Source organism: Carassius carassius, chromosome 20, assembly GCF_963082965.1.
Source record: "Carassius carassius chromosome 20, fCarCar2.1, whole genome shotgun sequence".
In the NCBI taxonomy this organism is placed as follows: Eukaryota; Metazoa; Chordata; class Actinopteri; order Cypriniformes; family Cyprinidae; genus Carassius; species Carassius carassius.
Genome location: NC_081774.1, coordinates 3,079,835 through 3,100,517, shown reverse-complemented (window position 1 = coordinate 3,100,517; position 20,683 = coordinate 3,079,835). Strand labels below are relative to the sequence as shown.

Sequence of the window (20,683 nt, the reverse complement as noted above, 5' to 3'; positions counted from 1 at the left end):
TGTGTGTTCATGGGGATAAAGTGTAGTGTCTAAGAGTTTAACCCATGTCTTTTTGAAGATATTCATGGGTACTTTAGGAACATTACAATTGTTTCATTTAGAACATTCTGAAGAATTTTCTCCTGCAATTTCTTTTTAATTTAATAATACATTTTTTATGTTTTTGAAAGTACAAAAGAATTTAAACAACAGTAATAGTGTGAAATTTTCTTACAATTTAAAAATATATTTTTTTCTATTTTGAGTTATGTTAAAATCTAATTTATTCCTGTGATGCACAGCTGTATTTTCAGCATCATTCCTCCAGTCTTCAGTGTCACAAGATCCTTCAGAAATCATTCTAATATACTGATTTGCTGCTCAAAAACATATTAAAATATTACTGTCAATTCTTAAAACAGTTGGTCTGCTTCATGTTTTTGTGAAAACCATATTTTTTCAGGGTTTATTTGATGAACAAAAGAACATAATTTCTTTGAAATAGAAATTATGAACATGAGTGTATATAAAATAGTATTGATAAACCATGATACTTGATTTTTATATTTGCTATATTCTATTATAATTTTTCCCCCCTTTAGATTTTGTGGCAAAAATATGATTTGACCATGGTTTTGTCGTTAATTCTTAGATTTTCTAGAAAAGGTAGGACAGACAAATAACAGCTCCACAGTTAACATTCAGTTGTCCTTCACTGAGCTCACATTTTCCTATTCAGAGCAACACATACTGTAGTACATCTAAAGTACAGCTTTCCCAGCACAAGGACAGTCGTCTGTCTACACGCTCTTGCTCAGGGCCAGAGTCCTCAATGAAGTGCCATTTCACGAATCAGCCGCTTACATACAGCACTGTAGATATGAAAACCTCCACGCTGCTCTCAGACAAGAGCAAACAAAGCACTGCCTGCTCACAGAATCAGCCATTACTCCATTCAGCATCACTACAAACTATAAACCAGAGAATATTAACTTGTCAGATCTGTACAGGCCTTATAGCTCATCCAGAGCGAACAGAATTATAACCAGGCTCATGAAAGTAGAAATATCTCTGGAGCAAACTGACATTTGTACTGTATATCATCAAGACACAAGCTGTCCGCTGATGAATGAAGCTCTTTTTTTTTCTTTATTTGTAGGTGTTTGAGAAACTGATGTACTGAATTTGCTGCAAAACAGTATGGATTTTATAGAAATGTTTTTTCTCTAGAATAGTTTTTTAAGGGAATGTGTGGATGCACCATCTGTTTAGCCTCTATTTCTTTGTCTGTCGGCCTTCTCATCAGCCTGACTGACAGGGTTCTCAACGGTCCGCTCGCTGTGTTTAACAGTTCACTGGAGGGAAGGATTATCAATGAATAATGATATAAGTTCTAGTCCATTTCTCAAAGCATCATGAATCATGTGGCCTCAGAGGCTGCAGGCGGCCTCTTCCAAGACTTTTTAAGTCGATTTGGATAAAAGCTTCTGCAAAATCACTAAATGTAAATGTAAAATATTGCAAAATATTACATTTGAAATATTACAAGTCATCTGGACCACTTTTATGATACTTTTGTGGTGCTTTTTGTCTTTTTTGAAGCTTGAAAGACAACATTTCTCCATTTGTGTTCCACAGAAGAAATAAAGTTTGCAATGACATGAGCACAAGTAATGTCAGAAGTCTTGTTTTTTATTTTATTTTATTTATTATTAAATTATTATCTTATGTATTTCTTTTTGTGTAAGCAATTATGTAAATATAATAATAATAAACAACTAATTCATTCGTGAATTTTATTTTTTATTTATTAAAATTGTATTTTAGGTATGTATTTATTTTTATGTATTTATTAAATCAATTATTTATTCATTCATTCATACATTTTATTTTATTATTTTATTTTTCTTTATTCTGTTGCACTTTATTTTGAAATCCTCAGCTAGAAGCAAGATTTATGTTGCTTGCCAATATTTTTTATTGGCAAGCAACATAAATGGTTATTTATTCATCTAAACATATTATTTTCTATTAGATTACTTTCTTATTTTATTAAAAAATTTTATCCTCAACTAAAAGTATAATTTATGTTGCATTCCAAAAAAGGTAAATAAATAAAAATAAATAAATAACAGCCAAATTAACAGTCCATCATTGGAGAAAAGTCACTTTTTTCCCACATGTTGTGGCCCAACAGTCCAACCTTGACCTCTTCAATGTCACAAATTGGTTATGTTTTCATACTCTAACCACCTGTGGTATACAATTGCCACTTTTAATGATTCATTCAATTTCAGGTGGACTAGGCAGTCTCTGGCTACATTTTATTCTCATTAAATATCTTTTTTCACTAAGTCAGTCTGTCTATCCATCCGTCTGAGATATGACATCTGCTGAAACTTCAGTTCTTTCATCATTCCTCCGTTTTCCATTCTCAACACACTCTGCAGTTGTTGGAGTGAAATGCAGTGAATTCCAAACACGCGGTCTCATGATAAAGCACAGTGGAGCCTCTAAATATTAAATTCTGTAGACGTTCCCGGTGCTTTTAAGGGATCTCATCTGGCAGAATCACTTCAGAACCCAGACGCACATGTAAGAGAGCGCCATATCTCACAGAACATCGCCTTTTCAACACTTCACGACTGCTTTCTTTGGCTTGCAGATGTTTGTGAGGCGTAACACGTAGTAAAAGAAAGGCACTGAAACCAAAACTCATTCAGAATTTCCCATTTCCCCCCTTTATTCTATCCATTGTGATTTCTTTTCTCTTTTCCCCAGCGTCAGGAGAACAGCATTTGAGTGCAGGACAGTGGACTCGAATAGACTGCCATTTCTCCACTGATGTTTATCATGTCTTTCTGCTTTGAGCAGATAAAAAGCTTATGTGGGTCATGTTGCAATAATCGAGCTCGCTGTCCTCTCAAATACTCTCTAAATTAAGCAACAGGCATAAAATATTCACATTTGCTCATGGTTCATCACTCAATGACACATTTAAGCGAAGAACAGCCCAAATGTATCACATCAACATCGAAGCCAAACGAAACAATTCATTGTTATCTGTCCCCGCAGAGACAATCTTTCTTTCTTTGTGCATTATTATGTCTTTTTTTGAAAAATGAGATGTCGTTTCATATTTAATGTTTTGAACATTATTTAGGAGCTCTAGATGCACTCTTATCTCAAATCCGCCTCATGTCACTTTTGATCCCCATGCTTTGGACCTCTAAATCTTTCAGTGCTGATCTTTTTCAGTAACTTCCATGTTTCAGAGGCATCTGTGAGGCTCTAAGCTGTGAGACAGATGACCTAGAACTGCTAAACGCACACAGAACTCTATATTGATCCATTTTGTGAGCCTTCTTGAGGTGTGGATGAAGCTCTGGCTCTCGGCAAACTCTCTTTCATTCTGAATTTATCTAGAACAGAGCAGCCAAAGAAAGAAAGAGCTGTTTTTCTGAAAAAGCACAAATGATGCTATTGCTGGCAGGTGCAGAGAGGTTTAGTATTTTTGTGTCTTGTTTTTCCATGTTGTTCTGTTTAATAAAACACAAATTAGGTTTGAAACACGTTTCACTGAGTTCTAAGCAGGCACCACAAGTTTCTAGCAACAAGTAATTTAACTGTCCACAGTGAAAATGTGACACAACAACAAAATCACAGTCAGTCAGGGTATAATTGATGTTCAGATGTCATTGTAAGCAGTTTTTTATTATGCATTTGATTTATTTATTGTTTTTATTCATTTAATGATTAATTGTTGCTTTATATAACATAAAATATATTCAACTAGAAAAATAGCTATTTTAAATAGAAATAATATTTCACTATTTTAGAATTTTAACTTTGATCAAATAAACACAACAAATAAACTGTACATGTGTACAGACTATTAAATAACCAGGTTTTAACATGCAATGCAATTTTATAAACACAAACTAACAGATAAGATTATTTTTAAATAAATCTTAGGTGTTGGGTACAGAATATGAATATGTATTAATATATACACCAAGGTAGACTTTCTAACGCATTTCCAGCACTTCATACAATCATACGGTCCAGCCCTGAAGTATATCCAGTATGCTGTAATTCTGGGACCAGGGGGCCAAAATGCACATGTCTGTGTTCATAACTCTTATAATCCATGTCTTAATGAAGAGCTGGGGATTTGAGATGGATGAGGCGAGTGGAGCAGGCTGAGGGTTTGATCTGCTCTCCCAGGAGAAGCGTGTAGAGCTCGCCGGGCAGTGTTTGGTGTTGTATTTCATATTCTCTCAAAACAGAAGAGAGATCCTGGAGGCATGAGCATGTGCACCTCAAGCCTCATGTTTAATTAACCAAAGCCCACCACAGATTCTTCCTAAGAGACTGTTCTGTAGGGAACCGCAGGCAGGAGAGAGTGCTATCCATCTTTCAGACTTTTTTTCCCCCTCCTTATGTTGACTCTACGCTTACTTCCCTTTCTGCTCGGCAGGATTCAATTTTCCGATCCACTTAAGCAGGATTCTCATGCGTTACGGATCCGATTAACTCACACGTGCATGCGCTCTTTAACAAGCCCTGTCTTTTTGTCTCTCTCTCTCTTTCCCTTTTGGACAATTATTCCACTGATTTAACTGCAACCCGTCTCTCTCTTTCTTCTTTTCTCTTTCCTCTCTTTTGCCCTAGTTCTGCCGCCTCTTTTCTATCATTCCCTCTTTCCTGTTTTCGCAGTTCTTTCTGAGATGAATCCTCCTCAGCTCTCTGTGGTGTTGCTCATGTTGGCCCAGCTGTGCATGTCTTCGGGCGGTTGTCCATCTGGGTGCCGCTGCTATAGTTTGACCGTTGAATGTGGATCCACTGGGCTCAAAGAGTTCCCACAAGGCATTGCACACGGGACACAGGTCAGTCGCACAAATGCATGTGGATGTTCATAGGTGGGTCGTTCTCAAAATACAGTATTGGGGACAAGCATGTCCTTTGAAATGGTTCTACATTAGCTTTGGTGGTTCCAAAAGAACCTTCAACATTCATGCCAATCTCTTCATCCCATAAAAAGATTTTTTATGGTGCCAAAAAAAAAAAAACATTCTTAAGAAGAAATTAAACTGAAATGAAAACTTTCTGAATCTTGCACTAAGTCTCTGGGGAAGCAAAAAATGGTTCTTCTTTGCATCGTTGCAAAACCCATTTTTGGAAAATTTTATTTTAAAGAGTGAAAGGCATCAATTTATAACCTAACCATTTATTAAATATATTTTGCAATGCACATTTATAAAATTAAAATTAAATTAAAATTTTTAATCATAAGTCATTAATGTAAGTATATGAGTAATTATATGCAAATAATAAGAATAATTTTTGTGTTTTTGGTTTTAATGTTATAATAAATGTCCAAAACATTATGGAAAAATATGCAAAAGAACATCAGAAATAGTTCCTATGGTGATTGTTAATTTATAACTAATAATTTTCAGTTATTTTAATTGAAATAAGTATTTTAGTATAAATGATAAATATTCAGATCATAAGAATTGATTGATTTATTTATTTATTTATTGTTAGTGTTTTTGGTGATTATTGTTGTTATAAATGTTAAATAAAACTTTGTACATCCAACGTCATAGACTTTCAAAAATACTTCTGTGTCAGCGTTATACTTCCGGTGACATGTAAAATTATTTATTCATTTTGAATCAAAATAACTAAAGCATAATTTAATAATTTCAATCAAAATAACTAATTGAAAACAGAAAAAAATAACAATCTTTAAATTACATGAATGATTGTTTTTTTTTTTTTGAATGATTATTACTGTGCTTTTGTTGCATACTGTTTATTTGTCTAAATGTTAAAAACAATATGGGAAAAAAATTATATAACTATGAGAAAGGAACACTTGCGCTATACTTTCCAACCTGTTCCAATTTTTTATTCTGGTCATCCGATCACCCTAAATCATAAAATATTATATCTTCTTTTGTTTGCATCTACACCTTGACCCACAATACAGCAAACCTGACATTGAAACCATGAATCATAACTCCAGAATCATTCACTAAATCGTGGCCAGCATCACTCTCTGGACCCTATTTGCATGTTTCTGTATCTGCTCCAGTCACATCACTAACATTACTGCAGCTCATGAATATTCATGAGCCGGCGCGCATAAATTGCTCAGTTGACCTGTGTAACCTATGCTTCACAAGAAATTTGCTTCGGCTCAGCCTGTGTTTGATCACAGACAATAGCTTGATAGAAATCAATTAGAAAATTAATCAGTGTATTATGTTGCATCATTAATACAGTTAAAAGAGTGAAGACAGGCCACTCAGTTGTTCTGCTCTTGTAAAAGCCTATTAATGAATGCCCTTCTGATGCTGCTAATTGATTTGTTTGCATGTTTAAGGCTCAAGGATAGTCAATTCAGAATTGTGCAACACTTCCGAAGCTTTGTATCGATCTGTTTCATGTTAAAGAAAACCTTCTTTCACTCTGCATTCATCTGGAACACAGTGAAGAGGAACGGATAAAGAAAGAAACATTTTCTTTTTGTTTCAGCCTAAAAGGGTTCGTTTTTTTTTTGTCTGCAGTCTCTCGCTGCTGTCACTGATTAGGACAGAAACACAAGCTGACATGAATGAGACGGATGCTGCTTTTATACTTGGCACGTCAAAACCAGACCGCCATTATAATCACTGAAGCTTTCTATAAAATGAGAGTGATGCAGATTCTCATAAAGTTTTTTTTAAGCAACTCATTGTTTTATTTTGAAGTAAATGATCATCAGAATACAACAATAAAACATAATAATAATTCCAGTATAAATATAATTTAAATTATTATTAGAATACAGTTAAACATAACTATAATGATTCTACTATTAATATAATTTAGTATTAATATTACTATTAATGACAACAGCATTAATAATAATAATAATAATAATAATATGTACAATATTGATAATCTTACTATTGATATAATAATAATTTGAGTATGAATATTATTATTATTACTAATAAAATAATAATAATAAAATAATCATTATCATTATAATTAATTCCATTGTTAATGTAATTTAAATGATCATTGGACTACAACATTAATAAATAAGCATGATAATTATAATTCCACTATTAATATAATTTATTATTAATTAGATTATTAATGAAAACAGCATTAATAATAATAATACTAATCATATTTACAATAATTATTTTATTATTATTATTATTGTTGTTGTTTTGGTTGTTTTAATATTATTATTAATTCAATTGTCACTGTATTATGTGCCATGTATTATTTATGTACTTAATAATTTATATTATTATTAAGGACAACACCTTTAACAATATTTATACTATGTACAACAATAATTAAACAACAATAATACTAATTCAATAATTAATGTTATTTAAATGATCACAACAAATATAAATATCAATATATTTAGTAAATATTAAATAAATTACCAATTATATCGATTTATTATATATTGTATACATTCAATAATAATATTGAATTACTATTATTATTATTTTGTTCTCAGTGAACTGAATTGTGTTATTTATTTAGACTAGCTATTTTAAAGCTGAAAAGTGTGACTATCGGTAAGAAATACAGGTTAAACTGATTATCTCTAGTTCTTTCTGATTACAATTCTTTAATGTTAGTTCATAAAATGAACCATGTCACAAACCTGTGTTAATGTACTAATGTTTTGTCCTGTCCAGACCATCTTTCTGCAGGACAATGCCATTGGACAGATCCGTCAGTGGGATCTATCTGACCTCGGCCAGCTGCACTACCTCTATCTGCAGAACAACAGCATCTCCACGCTGGAGGCCGGGGCCTTCAGAAACCTGGGTCTGCTTCTGGAGCTGGCACTTAATGGAAACCGCATCCACCTGATCACAGCTGACGTGTTCGGCGGTCTGAACCACCTGCGCATCCTCTACCTCGCAGGAAACCAGATCACCAGACTCCAGGACTACACCTTCAGGGGACTGCAGGTGGAGTGACACTCTGTGACATTCAAATGTCTTAACATTTCAAAAGATTTTTTTTAAATGTAACATTTAATATGGCATTAATGTGACTAAAATAGTAGTTAAAATAGGCAATAAAGGTTCAACTAGGAGTCAGACTGTAAATTTATTGGCTTGTTACATAAAAGAGGTTACTTCCAAAATGCAACTGTAAAGAGAAATAAGTGATTTTTGCATGGGAAAGACGTGTAATTGACTAAAATTACTATTTTTTTTTAAGGTAGGCTAGGGAGTTTCTGTGCTACTAGTGCCACCTACCAGAAAAACGAAGATAAAGCATATTTTCAAATGCCCATTTCTAACGTCAAACACTTGAAAGTGACGTGACATACAGCCAAGTATGGTGACCCATACTCAGAATTCGTGCTCTGCATTTAACCCATCCAAAGCACACACACAGTAGTGGAAAGAAATTGATGCTGCAGCACCCAGGGAGCAGATGGAGGTTTGGTACCTTTCTCAAGGGCACCTCAGTCGTGGGATTGCCAGCCCAAGACTCGAACACACAACCCTAGGGTTAGGAGTCAAACCTTTTTAACATAATGTCTGTGTATTTTGGTAAATATTTGTTTTGGCTTGGAATCTGATTATATATATATATATATATATATATATATATATATATATATATATATATATATATATATATATATATATATATATATATATATATATAATTTTTTTATGTTAGTTAAAGGGAGTGACTGCAAATTCGCAAACTCTTTCTCTCTTCTGACCAACGTACATAAACAATTTCTAGATATTTTTTAATCTTTTGTAAAGTCATCAAAACTCTATCATGGATTTTTATTTTGCGTTTGGGGTAAATGCGATTTGTTAACAGAAATAATACTTTTTTTCCCTAATTGACACTATCAAAGATCTGTGGAGTTCAAAGTAAACTAGAACGTTTCATTCAAACAATGGGAGATCATTGTGATAAACTGCTGATTGCAGCGGTTGCAGGAGCTGCATCTGCAGGAGAATGTGGTGGAGGTGCTGGGAGATCAAGCTCTGGTGGGTCTGTCATCTCTGGCTCTTCTGGACCTGAGCAGGAACAACCTGAGAACCCTGAGCCCTGCTTCACTCAAACCCCTCGTCAGCCTGCAGGTGCTGAGGGTCACAGGTAAGAGGTTCACGTTAGCCAATGCAAGAAACAAATCGGAAATTACACTACCATTCACAAGTTTGGGGTCAGTAAGATTTTAAAAAAGCACATGTGAGATTGTCATAAACATTAATTAAGAAATGCTTCCATTGGTAGCTCTGCCAGGTTAAGTAAAATAATTAATATTCAAGATCCAAACTTTCATTATAAAACAGTCCAGTGTTAAATGAGTTTCATGGCCTGCAAACGTACCGCATGGCATTTAGATGTCAGACCAGCTTTACTTTTTCTTAAATATTTTTGCACAGAGATTCTGTTTGAATAAATATTTAATAATGCTGTATTTTGAGAGGCTTATATTGCATTTGCTCTTACAGATAACCCGTGGCGTTGTGACTGCGCTCTGCACTGGCTGCGTGGCTGGATAAATGAAGAGGGTCAGAGGCTATTAAGCTCAGCTGAGCGTCGGATGCTGTGCGCCGAACCTCCGCGTCTCTCCCATCTCAGTCTGGTCGAGGTTCCTGCAAACAGCCTCATTTGCATCCCACCCATAGTGCAACTGGAGCCTAGCCACCTGACAGTGCGTTTGGGGGAGAGTCTCCGTGTGTCCTGCCAGGCATCCGGATACCCGCAGCCACAAGTCACCTGGAGGAAAGCGTCCCACGGAAAAGCCCAGCTGTCTCCCAGAGGTCTGGTGCAGGAGGTCGGGATGGACGGAGATGCCAAGACCGTAGGGAGGTTGGTGACGGCCAGGCCTGGTGGAAAAGAAGGGTCGGCGAGTCGAGGGCCGGTCCGAGGAGGAACCGACGACGGAGGTGACCGGGAAAGCTTTGATCCCGACACGGGAAGTGGAATGCTGTTTCTCAGCAACGTCACAGTGGCGCATGCCGGACGCTATGAATGCGAGGCCTGGAATCCCGGCGGAGTGGCTCGGGTGACTTTTCACCTGTCGGTGAATATGTCTTCGTCGTTGTCCCGCTCGGAAATCTGGCCTCGACTGCATTCCTCGTCTTACTATCATCCTTCTTCGGTGGACGTGAGTCAGGAACCGATTTATGAGCTTGAAAGCATGGACTTCAACGCACTGGGAACCGCGACCCAGACGGCCATCGCGGTGGGAATCTCTCTTTTGGCATTGACAGCGTTGTTGCTTCTCTGCATGATTTACAGTCGCCACCGCCAACGGCAGAAAGAGGAAGATGGATATGGTGCCAGCAAAGAGGAAAGCATCCTCTACGTCAACGACTACTCCGACGGTCCCACCACGTTTGCTCAACTTGAAGAGTACCGGGATGAACGTGGCCACGAGATGTATGTGTTAAACCGTGCGAGACCGGTGCTGCCTCCCCCGCCGTCCTGCAGCCAACAGGGGTCAACACTAAAAGCCAGTGAGTGCATGCTGACCCCTGGCCTGGCCGCAGGGATCGGACCCCGCAGGGCTCCTGCAGAAGGAGGCGAAGGACCTCCGCTTGATCCTGAAGGGTTGTTCATGAACCAGAGCTTGCTGTTTGACACGCAGATCGCTTATGAGATCCACTGCTGAACTGGATCCTTGGACAGACTTCAAGATTCTTGCCATCGGATCTTATCCTGCTGAATTTCCTTTCATTCTGAGAGCACAAATGTATTATTTTTTTGTGTGAAAAGCATTGAAGGAATAATAGATCTGAAAGCTAGGGTGTGTAGTTTCAGTGCTACCGAAAATATTTTTGCAAAAAGTCTGAAGGTGAAGGAAGTGGTTGAGTCAGTGTTGCTACACTCTTTAAAATAAAAGTGATACTAAAGAAGAACCATTTTTGGTTGCCCTAAAGAACCTGTCAGTGAACAGTTTTATAAAATATATTTTTGTTCTTAGTGTGAAGATTATTTTAATTATCTAAAGAACCTTTTGAGCAATGCAAAAATTAAAGGTTCTTTATTGGCATCTATTGTTCCATTAAGAACCTTTAACAATCATGGAACATTTTCATTCCACAAAAAGTTATTTATAGCAAAAATAAAAATAAAATAAAAAAGGTTCTTTAGAGTAAATGTTCTTCACATAAAGAGAAAATTGTTATTTTAAGAACTAATCACAGAAAGGTTGATTCTGGGAACCCAGAACTGGTTCTTCAGTTGCATTGAAACAAAAAACACCTTTGGGAACCTTCATTTCTAAACGTGTATATTGTGTGGCTCAAACAAGCAGAGAAAACATCAGTGTTTACTCTCTTTGGTGAAATTAACCAATAAATGGCTAGTTATAATCAACTCTTGGATTGCACACAGCAGCTTTTAGGGAATAGTTCATCCAAAAGTTGTTACCATTTGCATTATTAGCATGATTGTTTTGTTCTGTAGAATCACAAATGGAGATTTCTTTGAAAGCACTATGATACATTTTAAGGTTATTTTCAAAAACATATTCCATTTTCCATTCTGCATATTTAACTAGATTTCATTTGTGTTCCACATAGGAAAAAGTAAAAGCATATGGGTTTGGAAAATTAAAGAAATTTATATATTTTCTTTTTTAAATTGCAATTTTCAACAGTGATAGGGGAGCAAGGGAAGAGAGAGAAAAGATAGTTGTAAAGTAAAACTTGCAAAAATAGATCAGGAAGAAAATGCAAGTGAGGATACGGAGAGTAAAAAAAAGTGTTTCCAAGAGTAGTGCAGTGAAATAATTCATTGGATGTAGGTTAGCATTGAAAAGATTGAGGTCAGTGAAGACATTTATAATATTACAACAGATTTCCATTTCAGATAAATGCTGTTCTATTAAATTTTCTATCCTGAAAAAAAAAACAATTATCACATTTTTCCCAAAAGTATGAAACTTCACAGCTGTTCTCAATACTAATCATTTATATAAATAATTAAATAATTCATTGACAGAAAATAAGCATACTAGAATGATTTCTAAAGAATCATATGGCACTGGAGTCTGGAGAATGATGCTGAAAATTCAGCTTTGCATCACATGAATAAATTACATTTAAAATTATATTTAAATAGCATATTTATTCACAATATTATGTCTTTACTGTATTGTTTACAAAATAAATACAGCCATGATGATCCCTATGAGACTTTCTTTAAAAAACAAGATGAATAAATGAATACATTTTTCATTTTTGCATGAACTATTCCTTCATTAGCAGCAAAGGTTATGGAATGAGAGCAGTTACCTACCTTTAATAGAAGAGGTTACATGAAATTACCAAAAACGGATATATTTTTTTGTCTTGTGACTGTGAAATGACGTGATCCAGGCTGAGGGTTTGACCTCTTGGACAGAGACTGAGGACAACAGCAAAGTACATTTGTCGGGATGTCCCTGTGTCCGGCGTTATGTGTCAGGCAGTGTGAATAGCTTAATGTCTTTCTTCTTGCAAATGTTGTCTACATATTTCAAGTATTCTTTCTTTTCTGATGCATTCCTGATGTCCTGATTTATTTGTGAACGGCAGGCTGCAGAAGAAAATGAAATCTGCTGTAAACAAGAACCAAAAGCGGGTGGGAGGTTTGTTCACTAGCCTGGATACAACTGAAGCAGTCGCATCTATTTCCCATCTGAAGCTCGTTTGCTCTCCTCTTGACCTCTGGTGGAATAACACTGTGAATAAACAAACAGGACTCTACATTCACAGCTAGCTTTTGTAAGTTATTAGGTATACCAGTTTCTTTCATATAACACATATAACAATTGTTTCGAGTGAGTATTTTTTCTCTTCCCCAGCATTACATGGACTATTGAGTAGTGAACACATCAGGGTAAACTGTATAATTATAAAGCATTCATTTCAGCTTGTGAGAACATCTCAAGGTGTTAAGCTTCTGCTGAACATTACAATAGTTTGTGTATTTCTGTGAAATGTCTATCAAATATCAACCTATTTTATCCGAATAAATTATGCCTTTATTTGAAATTTTCCGTCCAACAAAAAAAAAGAAAAAAAATATAGATAGATAGATAGATAGATAGATAGATAGATAGATAGATAGATAGATAGATAGTGAGAGAGAGAGACAGAGAGAGTACATTTTTTTTTGTTTTCATTTTAATTTTAGTTAAATTTTTTTCCATTTTGTTTGTTTGTGTCATAAGTTTAAAATGTCTGTATCATTTTTATTTCTGTTTTAGTTATTTTAGTGTAGACATTTTGAGTTGGAAACACACACACACACACACACACAGTAATATCACCTTGAATGAGATCCATGTAGACATTTTATGTATTAACATTTATTACATTTTAATCGTATATCCATTAAAAATATTCATTTGAAGTACTTTTTACAACTAAACCTTACACAAACAACAATAAAAATGCTAAAATATATAGCAGCTCAATAAAAAAAAAAATGCTTTTTATGCTTAGACAAATATTGAGTAGGCCTAATCCAGTAAATCAGCATATTGTTTTCTGGGTTCTCTGAAGTTGTGTAACTAATCATAAACTGACCAGAACTCATTGTGTCAGTTTCTGACGTGTTAAAGATGTTTCAGTTTTGCTTCTTACATCAACTAAGAATAAAAGCAGAATAGCAGAAGTAAATGTACCTCTACCAACAGTGAAACTTTTACAGATTGCCTATAATAATCTGATTTAATCTTGACCTTTCATGCATGCAACACTTAATTTCCTAACAGAAGATGCCATTACTTAACATTGTAATATTCATAATGTGAATGACCAGAGATCATCTGTTATTGAAGAGTCAGAGTGCTGTAGGTCACTTCATATCGTTCAGGAGGATGGCTCTGAGAATGATTTAATAAAACACAAGACAGAGTGAGATTAATTTAAATAAATCAGTGGGCCACTACATCATGTATTTCCAAAGATAATTTCATTAAATAGATTACATCATATTCTTGCAAAAGAAAATATATGCTATACGTTATGTGTATTATCAGCCATGTAATAGTATACTTACAATGGAGACCTGGTTTTGTTCACCATCTTCTGCTTTCTTGAAGACCACAGTGTCATACGCGACAGTCATTGGACTTTTTGCCTGTTAAAGGTGAGAAAAAAAAAACACTTCAAAAGATTATTTAGATGGAATGAGTGTTATACAGTGCACAGGGCCATTAACACCAAGAACGATAACTAACGTCCACACCAAAGGAAAATAACGTTAAAAATCTCAAGGTCTGCGGGGGAAAATTTCACCCAATTGATAATCAAAACTAGGCCAAAGTTAGCTTAATACATTTTTTTCCCTCCGACAAATTTGTCCTTGAGATAGCTTTAGCCTGCGGCAACAGTCTAAAATTAACCTTAATTACACACTAAAACTGCCAACTTGGCAACATTGTGAGCACTCTTTAAAGTCCAATAGATTCTGTTTAGTTTTTAACATTTTTATCATTCTGAAAATGATTCCTCTGTGTTGTTATCTTTATAATTGTGAATGTCTGTATTCTCATTGAACTAAAACGTGATCTTCCATGGTGAGAATGATCTTTAGTCTGACGTTGACATTTTAAGGCCTAAACACATACCACAGAATAGACGTCTGGTCCTCGTTTTCGGATCAAAGCCCCTTCTTAAAACAGGAAGAATCATATTACAAAACCACAAGAAATCTAAAAAAGTTCCTCTATTCAAAATAATATACCAATGAGAAAAATAAGTGATATTCATTGGGAGTTTTCACCGAGGTAATGTAATGCGACAGTGCAATAACTCCTGTGAAATTGGATTTTAAGCATCAGTTGTGGAATAATGCTTTGAATTTAATATATATGTGTAAGAACTGACTGTGTTTTTGTACAAGCCTCCAGATTACTAAAACCAGCATGAGTAACAGAAGCAGAGGCACAGCAGTAATGAGGAGGAGAAAAGTCCAGTGCATCTGGTCAGATGAGCCGTCAGGGGAGAAGTTGCTGTCCTCCATATTTTTGCCTGCTGTTTGGTTCCTGCATATGGAGCTGTTATTAAAAATGGAATAGTTTAATGGGTTTCAAATGTGAAGATATACCTAATTAAGAAAAGTTGCTTTTTAATGCGGCAAAATATTTTCACCCCTAACTGAATATGAAATTATGTCTACTTATACCCGTGGTTATCTGACTTGATAAATTCAAGATTTACTTACGGAAATAGACCAGCATCGTCACTTTCAGCTGAGATCAGAAGACAAAAAAAGTAAAAGATGATATAATTTTTTTAAATAATAATAATAAATATTATAAAGATCACGTTAAGTTGCGTTAAGTCTCATGTAAATGGAATGATTTGTCAAAGTAAGACTGGAAGTAAGTAAGTAAGACTTACACATACTTTTATTTTCATTGTCTCTCTGAACAAGGAGTTGAACAGGAACCTGCAGTTTTCCTACAGAGCAGAAGTACCAGCCAGAATCAGTCCGTCTCAGTCCAGTCATCAACACAGTGAAAGATCTTCTCCCATCATCATCTCTGATCTGCACTGATGAATTCTGGGATGTGTCAGTCCTCCCCACTGTATAACATCTCTGATCTTTATATCTGCACCACTGTTTGACTTTATTCTGATATCCAGAACTGTAGAGACACTGAACACTGATATTACCACCTTCATGTCCACATACACTGCTGCTCACCACAGACACATCAGGAGCTGAACACAGACAGCAAAAACCATGAGTTAAATATTCTATATTAAACAGAACAATATAGTGAAATTAAATGTTAATTAAAACCTATGTGAAAATAATGTTAATGCACCACAATAACTTATTTACCTGATTTAACGGTTACATACAAATATTTTCTGTAATCTGGGTTTGCACGAGTGCCGATCTCCACAGCACACCAGTAAGATCCAGAGTCTGATGCCGTTGGATTGTTGAGTTTCACAGTAAAAATATTGTAGGCTGGATAATCGGTTATTGTCCATTTCCCTGTAGCATTTGCATGAGCTTTAACTTGGCAAGAACTCCAAAAATACCCTTTACACCAGTATTTTAAGTTTGGTTTATACTGATTTTCATACAGACAGGGGATTGTAATGCTTCCATTTTCTTTCAGAGTTACATGATCTAATGTCTTCATGCTCAAAGTTCCTGTAGGTAACACACACATTTGTTTCTATGAATTGCAGGGATTTTCCATATAGACTTCTATTTTTATTCTGACCAAAATATATTTTTGACCCCCTAAACCAACCCTAACCCTAAACCTACTCTTTACAGAAAACCTGTTTGCATTGTCACACTTTCAGATAAACATCACTTAAGATTTTTCTAATTTTCTTTCCCTTGTGGGGACCGAAAACCGATCCCAACAATGTAAAAAATGTCAGGTTTTGCTATCCTTGTGGGGACTTTATCCCCCACAGTGTAGCCTAAAAAACTACACACACAACGAAACCATGACAACAAAAAAGGATAGTTTACATAAACAAAGCTAAAGCCATGTTTTGAGTGTAGAATGGGCATCTTACCTGCGGTGCAAAGTAAAACACCAAAGAGAAATGGAGAACAAGCCATGTGACCGTCAGAGTGAGTAAAAGGCAGAACCTGAAATGAACATTTCTCTTCCTGTCAGAGAGAAATAAGCAGTTCCTTTTACTGCATTCACTAATGTAATAAAAAATGAAGTAAGCAGAGACCTCACAGACAAATATTGCGCACACACACACATTGCTAGATCACATCCTTATTGCAGTAATGGTTTGACACAAGAGCGTCTAAATATACACAAAAATATACAAAGTATCATAAATGTCAAAACAATGGCATAACTGATTGATTAGCTTAGTGAGCATTCATAATAAAAAAAGACAGTTATTGTCATATTGTATGCCATGTTCATGTGTTTTATGCATCAAATCTGAACTAGACAGAATATACTGTACACACGTTTTGAGCTACAAATAAAAAACATTCAGTGTGTCCAAATGAGGAATAATTTTATTTATCAGAGCATTGTATTAACAGGTATTGTTATTGTATTAACTCTATAAAAAAATGTCCAAGGTTCCAATCCAAAGCAATTCAACAAGCAAAATAAATGCAAATAGCAGTTATTAGCATAACAGACTACATTCACAAAAGAAAGTACCCTTTAACTATTCCGGTTCATATAGGGGGCATGTGCTTGTTCAGTCATTACACTGACTCTTAAAGGGTAGTTTATCATGAAATACTGAAATTTGGGACCCATCAAAATCTAAGTTTTCAGGCTTAAGAAAAGCCAAAATACACACAACTCAAGAAATTGGCTCTTTGAACTCTCGAAAGAGAATGAAATGATATAACCCAAAAGAACAAAGGGAAGCATTTCCTACAACTTTTGTTTTACAGAAACATTATCCTACTTTCTCAACAAAGCTATGTTCATTCCTTCAAAAGCACCACACACAGCACAAACCAACAACAACTCTTCACACCCTTGTGATTCCCTCACAGGAATCAGAGGCTTTTTATAGTTTCTAATTAACCTGAAACACCTGCTCCAACTTATTAGCTCAACCTACATCATCAGCCCAGTAGAGAGCTGTAGGTCCCAAACATCACCAGATGATGGAGACAGAGACTCTACAGAGACTGAATTCTGCAGAAATCCATTGCACCAGAGTATTTTGAGTGTGACCCATAATGACTAATCTTGCAAATGCAAAGCCTGATCTTCACAAAACATGGTATACACATGTACAACAAGACTGAAAAAAAAAACCCATGCCATATCTGATGAGTTTCTGCTGCTCAGCGGGCTTTGGCCTTTGTTTAATATATAGTTTTTAAATATCTCATCTCTGTTTTAAAATTGTAATCATTTTGAAGAGATGGCAGGAGATGTTTGACCTGAGCATAGAGCCATAGCAGGTTCAGAAGAGATGGAAATGACTTCTGCAGCAGCCTAATATGCAAAATGTTAATTATTTTACCAAAATAATCATACGAAATGCATGTTTATTTCGTACTGACCTGAAAAAGATATTTCACAAAAAAAGACACTTACATATTAGTCCACAAGAGAAAGTAATAGTTGAATTTGTAAAAGAGTAAAAAAAAAAATTCAATTTGATTCTTAGTATTTTGTTGTTACCTGAATGATCAATTGATGGTTTGAATATGCAGAAGATGCTGGAAAACCAAAACATGTGCAGGAGCTGAAGATCTTTCCTAAAGAAAAACAAACAGGACAAACAAGGACAAAAAAAGGACAAACAAGGGACTCATGAACAACCATCACAAAATATAAAAACAGTTGTGCATCATCCAGGAAATGACACATATTAAGATTCAAGGGTATGTAAACTTTTGAATGGGGCATTTTTGAATGGGGTCATCAAATCAAGTTCAGTTAATTTGTTGTCTTGTGGAGTATATGTAAACATCTATTATATGAAATTGCTTATTACTCCTGAAAACATCCAACCATTAGTCAATACTTCATCATAACATCTGTGATTGTGTGATGTACCATCGGTAAATCTGCAACATGATCCCGTCTCACTCTGGTTCTTCTCAGCCTGAGCTGCAGGTTATATTTTGCACACACAAACGAAGAGCAGACCTCTTCCAGAAACTCTTCTTCATCTTTCTCTGGCTCTTTTCTCCCTCCATTAATCTCAGCATAAGCGGCCCCAACAGGTGTCTCATCAAGCCGCTGAGGAGGATGCTCCTCCATCGTGTTGGAGGTGTATTTGAGTAGCACACAGGGCTCGTGTACAGATTCCATATCAGTCACTGTTTTGTAGTCCTGAACTAAAATGTCCATGATAAGACCGTTTACTCACATATAGTTGTTTTAAAATTGAATTGTAATGTTATAAAGGCATGCAAGAGGTACAGAATTTCCTTTAAAAAAAGAGTAATTTGATCCCGTTTAATAGTAGAATTCCTTGCTTGTGGTTGATAAGATTTTTCTGTATCATGTATCAGTAGCCTATATCAGTAACAGGGCGAAACTGAATCAGGCAATGGGGAAATATGACTAAACAGAAACACAGAATGGCTCAGTAAAGCAGTTAACACTAGGAGAACAACAATACTCTGTGACTTAAGAGGGTATAGTGTAAGAGTCTGTGTAGTGTGAGAGTCCATGTGGTGAGCGGCTGACCTCTGGTGGTGAGTGAACTGAAGTTCGTAGACCGGATTTGTGACAACATCAGCCAGGCTGCTTAAAGTTTTTGACAAATTAAAGCAATAAAAAAAAACATTCCTGAATGGGAAAATGTGGAAACTGACCACCAGGATTATTGCTCTGTTACAGGACACGTGTGTGAGAGATATACTTTTTTCATTAGTTGGAAAGCATATTTGCCATCACAATTTAATAAAGTTTCAAACTGCCAAAGCTTTGTTAACTCTATGCCTGGCACTCAGTTTTTTCATTTGCAACATAATTTATGGGACTTATTCAGTCTAATGAACAACCGACTATAGATTAAAATCACATTTTATACTAAAATAACTTTTCTTATTTAGCGTGTATGTTTTCCTTTATTAAACTATACAAACATTAACAGCTTTTACTGGATTCAGAGCATCTTTAACTGTATTCATCAACTTTTCAGGAGGCTCACAGAACATGAAACATCCAAATAATTCTTGAGAGCAGAATTAAGATTGTCCACCTTATTTTGAGACTTAGCCACTATTGGTAGGCTTCTGTACAGGTAAAACAACTTTAAGAAAATGACATATAAATCTTCATTGTCTATAAAACATGTCTATAGCTGAGTGCATGTGCATGAGAGGAGCTGGTCACTTCTTGAAGTTTCTGTGTTTCCTCTTTCACAGGAAGAGCAGAATTATCACGTTAAACCACAAAAACATTATCAAGTGAGCAAAGTAGCCAGTTTGCAGTGAGCAACCTCACACTACATGGTTTTAGCCCCTTTTTTCCAGAAGAGTGAAGCCACAAACACTGAACAGAATGTTACATTCTAGAAGAGTGAAAATGATCAACACACACAAACTATGTTATACGTAACTGTAAAAGTTAGTTTTTTTGTTGTATTCAATCATTTTTCCAACCCAGGTAAGGGGTTCATGGGGGTGATTAATAAAATAACTGATGATCAGACAATTTAAACTGTCCATGTTTTTTCAAATATGAAAGGATTTCATAAAACAATTAATTAATAGCAGTGAAATATCAAAACATTATATCCAATATATATCCAATAAAAATACCCATATATTTATATATTTATAACATATCTCTTATATTTTCTCAAAAATGTTCTCTTATATTTATTCAAGTACATAAAAACATACATACACAATTAGTTTGATAGCGCTGTGGCTGCACAGTTTCCTGTAAAGATTGTGAGAAACTTCTGAGCTAATAATAAAAGAATCTTCACAGTTGAACCACATCCATAAAAACACACAAGAACAGAAGCAACACTTGAACATTCAAATCAAGACACTGACTTCTGCTCCACTCGTTCACCACATCAGACCATGAGATCAGATCAATGACAGTCCATCAAAGGAAATTAATCCAACTTCAATACTTTATTTCATTTTTTTTATATGCTTGTGTTTATAAAAATGGAAGAAAAGGAAAGTAACACTGTACAGTACAAGTAAACTACAAATGTGTATAATTACATACTGCTAAGTGCAT

General features: G+C 35.3%; 2 protein-coding genes across 2 annotated transcripts; one reads left to right on the top strand and one right to left on the bottom strand.

The window, feature by feature from the left end:
* The first annotated feature begins 4,419 nt into the window (after positions 1-4,419).
* On the top strand, positions 4,420-11,121 carry LOC132096048 (leucine-rich repeat-containing protein 24-like). The gene is made up of 4 exons (XM_059501162.1): positions 4,420-4,868; positions 7,701-7,979; positions 8,973-9,141; positions 9,501-11,121. The coding sequence occupies exons 1-4, from the start codon at positions 4,710-4,712 to the stop codon at positions 10,664-10,666; spliced, it is 1,773 nt and encodes a 590-aa protein (XP_059357145.1). The 5' UTR covers positions 4,420-4,709; the 3' UTR covers positions 10,667-11,121.
* Positions 11,122-13,231: 2,110 nt separating this feature from the next.
* LOC132096038 (CMRF35-like molecule 1) lies at positions 13,232-16,700 on the bottom strand. The gene is made up of 8 exons (XM_059501157.1): positions 16,542-16,700; positions 15,841-16,161; positions 15,399-15,716; positions 15,214-15,241; positions 14,877-15,046; positions 14,618-14,661; positions 14,047-14,127; positions 13,232-13,870 (listed from the first exon to the last, which is right to left on the bottom strand). The coding sequence occupies exons 1-8, from the start codon at positions 16,585-16,587 to the stop codon at positions 13,817-13,819; spliced, it is 1,062 nt and encodes a 353-aa protein (XP_059357140.1). The 5' UTR covers positions 16,588-16,700; the 3' UTR covers positions 13,232-13,816.
* Positions 16,701-20,683: the final 3,983 nt, after the last annotated feature.

What these genes read in the sequence shown, in the direction of transcription:
- LOC132096048 (XM_059501162.1), top strand. Translation starts at nt 4,710, where the DNA reads ATGAATCCTCCTCAGCTCTCTGTGGTGTTGCTCATGTTGGCCCAGCTG. An exon ending in ACACCTTCAGGGGACTGCAG is followed by an intron (nt 7,980 to 8,972) that starts GTGGAGTGACAC and finishes TGCTGATTGCAG; the next exon opens with CGGTTGCAGGAGCTGCATCT. An exon ending in GCAGGTGCTGAGGGTCACAG is followed by an intron (nt 9,142 to 9,500) that starts GTAAGAGGTTCA and finishes TTGCTCTTACAG; the next exon opens with ATAACCCGTGGCGTTGTGAC.
- LOC132096038 (XM_059501157.1), bottom strand. Translation starts at nt 16,587, where the DNA reads ATGGCTTGTTCTCCATTTCTCTTTGGTGTTTTACTTTGCACCGCAG. An exon ending in GACGATGCTGGTCTATTTCC is followed by an intron (nt 15,047 to 15,213) that starts GTAAGTAAATCT and finishes TTTTAATAACAG; the next exon opens with CTCCATATGCAGGAACCAAA. An exon ending in AACAAAACCAGGTCTCCATT is followed by an intron (nt 13,871 to 14,046) that starts GTAAGTATACTA and finishes AATCATTCTCAG; the next exon opens with AGCCATCCTCCTGAACGATA.